This window comes from Mesitornis unicolor, unplaced genomic scaffold, assembly GCF_000695765.1.
Source record: "Mesitornis unicolor isolate BGI_N332 unplaced genomic scaffold, ASM69576v1 scaffold50703, whole genome shotgun sequence".
In the NCBI taxonomy this organism is placed as follows: Eukaryota; Metazoa; Chordata; class Aves; order Mesitornithiformes; family Mesitornithidae; genus Mesitornis; species Mesitornis unicolor.
The window spans coordinates 12,802-16,557 of NW_010174965.1; the positions used below are offsets into that span (position 1 = coordinate 12,802).

At 34.7% G+C, this 3,756-nt stretch overlaps 1 protein-coding gene across 1 annotated transcript; it reads right to left on the minus strand.

Moving 5' to 3' along the window:
• Positions 1 to 771: 771 nt before the first annotated feature.
• MRPL15 (mitochondrial ribosomal protein L15) lies at positions 772 to 3,316 on the minus strand (the record flags this gene model as incomplete). The annotated part of the gene is made up of 3 exons (XM_010181205.1): positions 772 to 1,335; positions 2,532 to 2,655; positions 3,151 to 3,316. Coding segments are annotated over 3 exons (628 nt in total), but the record flags the coding sequence as incomplete, so codon positions are not given.
• Positions 3,317 to 3,756: the final 440 nt, after the last annotated feature.

Here is a 3,756-nt window from a genome sequence, read left to right on the forward strand (position 1 = left end):
TTTCAAGACTGTATCAACTTGGTGTGATTAAAATACTGATTACCATAAAATGTTTTTTTTTCATAACTTTTCACAACATCTACATTAATTTGTGCGCTGCCACCTACACAATCTGAGATCAAGCTGAAAACAGAATCCTAATTGTTTATTTTGTCCATCACATTCCCATCCTTCACGATCTACTGTCACCATCTTAAGATTCAATGACTCTGGATTCTGCTATGCATTTTTATTCATGACACGACATTTGTGTCTGGACAAGTTTTAAATTCTGTTTGAACGATAAAAGCCATTTATTTAAGATAGCTATCTTTGTTTTCCTCTAAATTTAGACAGAAAGTTCTTTTAAGCTGCACACCCCGTCTTTCTCAATTCCATGCAAAGGAATAAGACAAAAATCGGGCCATCTCAAGCTCCAGTGCTATTGACAGCAGCGGAAAAATCCAAAACATTGTTACGGAATTGAAAAGATTACTGAATTCTTCCATACTTTGTTATTTCTGGTTGTTTTTCATTTTCCCCCTCCAGAAATAGATGGTCTATCTCTTAGAGGTATTCAAGATACCATAAAAACATAAATTATAATGCTATGTAATATGATTGTTAAGACTAATATGAGTTTTGTACAAGCATGTTTCTGATTATAAATTGAGGGGAAAAATATAAAATAATTATTAAGTCAAGTTAATCTTTAGAATTGTCTTCTGAAATAAAGGCAATGTCAAAACATTGTGTCTGAAAAAATAACTGACAAATCATTACAAGAGAAAGTGCCCAAACACACACTTTGTCAGACTCTACATTGTTCCCAAATGTTAAGACTTTTCATACTTTATTATTACAATAAAATTGAGAGCTACAGCATAAGATTACATAAACAAAAATTTATGTTTTGTCTAGTGTAACAGAAGTCTTAAAAAAAACAAACACCACTTTGTATCCATTATTTCATACCCAGATGTTTCCTGTACACCTGCAGTTGTCTCCAGTCCTGGATTCATGAGCTGTAGTATTTTAATAGCCTCTCATCAGTTGGTTTTAGAATTTTCTTGTCTGCCATGTTTACGATCCATCCTGGAGCAAGACCAAAAAATATCTGCCTAGGATCCTTGCGTGCGCTTAACATTTTGAAGAGTTCATCCTTAGTTATGTCAGGTAAGACATAGCCGTATTTCTTGGCAAGTTCAAGCCTGGCTTCTGCAACCTTAGATGGATCTGCCAGGTACCCACGATTCTTGGCATCTGTGTAGTAACGGACTAGATCTTCGGGTGGAAGCATTCGCTTGGGAATAGGCTGGCCACGCAGAAAAAATACTACTGGCTTACATAAAATTTCTGTGGGCAAACATGAGACAGAATTAGGTTTGATGCTTTATAATACATATTGAATGACATTAAATGATACCTCCTTACTTTGTACTTTGTGTTAAATAAATTAAACAATTCTTATTAAAAAGTATCAGGCAAAAAAATAAATTGTTAAGAATATTCTTGTTCAGACTGAGAAAACGTTTACCAAGTTTCACTTAACCAAACAACCAACTCTGTTTTAACTGATATTTCTAGTGACAATCTTGATTAATCATTACTTTTAATACATTTAGAAAGCCTACCATGGAGAGACACAATAACTAAGCCAGAAGATGCCATTTATTTAAAGGACTGACTTCTAGGTTAGAAGCAATGCATTTGAACAGCTATTTACACAGTGTAACAACAAATGTCAAATTTAGTGTTTCTACAAGTATTTTAAAGAATCAATGGCATGGCACCTATTTAGTAATTTGTGAGACTATGAAGTTTTACTGAATTTGGCAAATTACATTCCAGATTATTTTAACCTCATTATTTGTATTATTTTCTAGATTGGAAAAAAGGAACTTTTATCAGCCCAGGGAAACATATTTTGCACACTAAAAATGTCTATTCCTCCTGTTCTCAGTCTCATTCACACACGAAAGCTCCATTATTGTCAATAAAATGTGCATGAATGAGTATTAGGCAGGATGCAGCCTCAAGCAAAGCAAAGCCTCATTCTTCAGTGAAAGTGTTCTGAAAACAATGGCCATGTTGACTGGAACGATTCTGAGCTTCTGCAATTTAGTTATTCCCTCACTTTAACTGGAAAAGTATTTTAAATTAAAAAGATAAACATACACAGTGTTTTTTAAGTCTGATTTTTTTCCCCGAATTTTCCTATGGTTATTAAATGTGCGAGAAAGAAGATAAAAATTTTAAAACACAATCTTTTATTAGTTCCTCTATTTACAAAGCTACTGGGAATTTCTTTAACTGGCTGATTGGTAAATGACTACTAACACTGGTAGAATTAAACAGGTGAATGGTTGAAAAAAGCAAAACTGAGGATGCTTTACTGTTCAACGTTTGTACAACAATGTGTTGTTGAAGATTTTAGACCAGAAGCAGATGATTTTCCAGGAAGAACTACATTTGAAACTTTGATTGAGATCATTTAATCTTCACACATTAAAAAAAAACAAAAAAAGTCAGAAATGAAGATAAATTCTTACCCAAACTCCTGGGATCGTAGAACGATGTTGTAATAACACCTCCATTTTTTTCTATGGCTGCAATTGCCAATTCAGATGCCCTCTGCACTTCAATATTTACTTTCGCTGAAAATATATCAGCACCCTATAAATTTCAACACATATTAGAGTAACATTAAAATTTCTATTTTAGGACATACATTTATGCTCTGCAAAGTTGTAAGAAACATTAAATCCTGAAAATATTGTGATTTATCTGTTCCCTGCACCAAGATGAGTAACCAAATTACTCTCAGTCACCTGAGTTGAACGAAAAAAGTTTGCCTGTCCAAAATATTCATACATTTCTTTCAGTACTTTCTACTCTTCTGCTCTAAAATACCAGTTCAACCTCTTGTCATGTGCTCCTTAACTATTATTTTTGTAGTCTCTCAGATCTTAAAACAGCACCCTGGCTCTTTTTTGCTGACACACAGTGCCCTCTAGCGGATTTATTACCACAGAAATCCCACAGCAAATTGATTTAGAAAAGCAAAGATGTTTCCAAAACAGGGGAAGGACAATCAGACAGCCTGGTATGGAAAAGCTGAAAACTCAAGGCCTTATACTGCCTGAAGTTGTAAGTGTCTTGTATGCATACCTCCTCCACCAGCTGGACACCATAATCCCTTTTGAGAGGCTGCACTGTTACACCTCTTGCATTAGTGAGCTGTGTCAAGTCAATTGGTTGCGTGGGGTCAACTCTACCCAAATCAATCAGGTACTGTAGCCTCTGAAGACTGAGCGGTTGGTACTGACGTCTGAGGCTGGGGAGAGGAAAACAAAACAACAAAAAAAATCAAATAAAACCATGAGAAATTTACAAAATTGAAGTTCTAATAGGAACTGTTCAACTGAGATACACCATGCTGTACTGTATTTTCTATCTACTCCTAAAACTACCAAATAAATGTTTAAAACACATCCATACATAAGCCAAAATTTTAAGCTTAATTTAATGCAAATACAAGCCCTAGCTACAGTCCAAGACTCCATTATGTCTTCAGGTTTGCTCACACACTCTCACCTCCAATATGATATTAATAATTTTGCTGTTGCTGAGTTCAATTTACTCCAGAATACCTCTCTACCTGCTGACTTGTTAAAGGAAGCAAAAGAGATAAAGAAATTAAAGTTTCAGCATTTCTGTTGGTAAGCCAACAGGGTTCTAAATAACTACCACCTTTAAAGTGAATCCAGCTTGGAA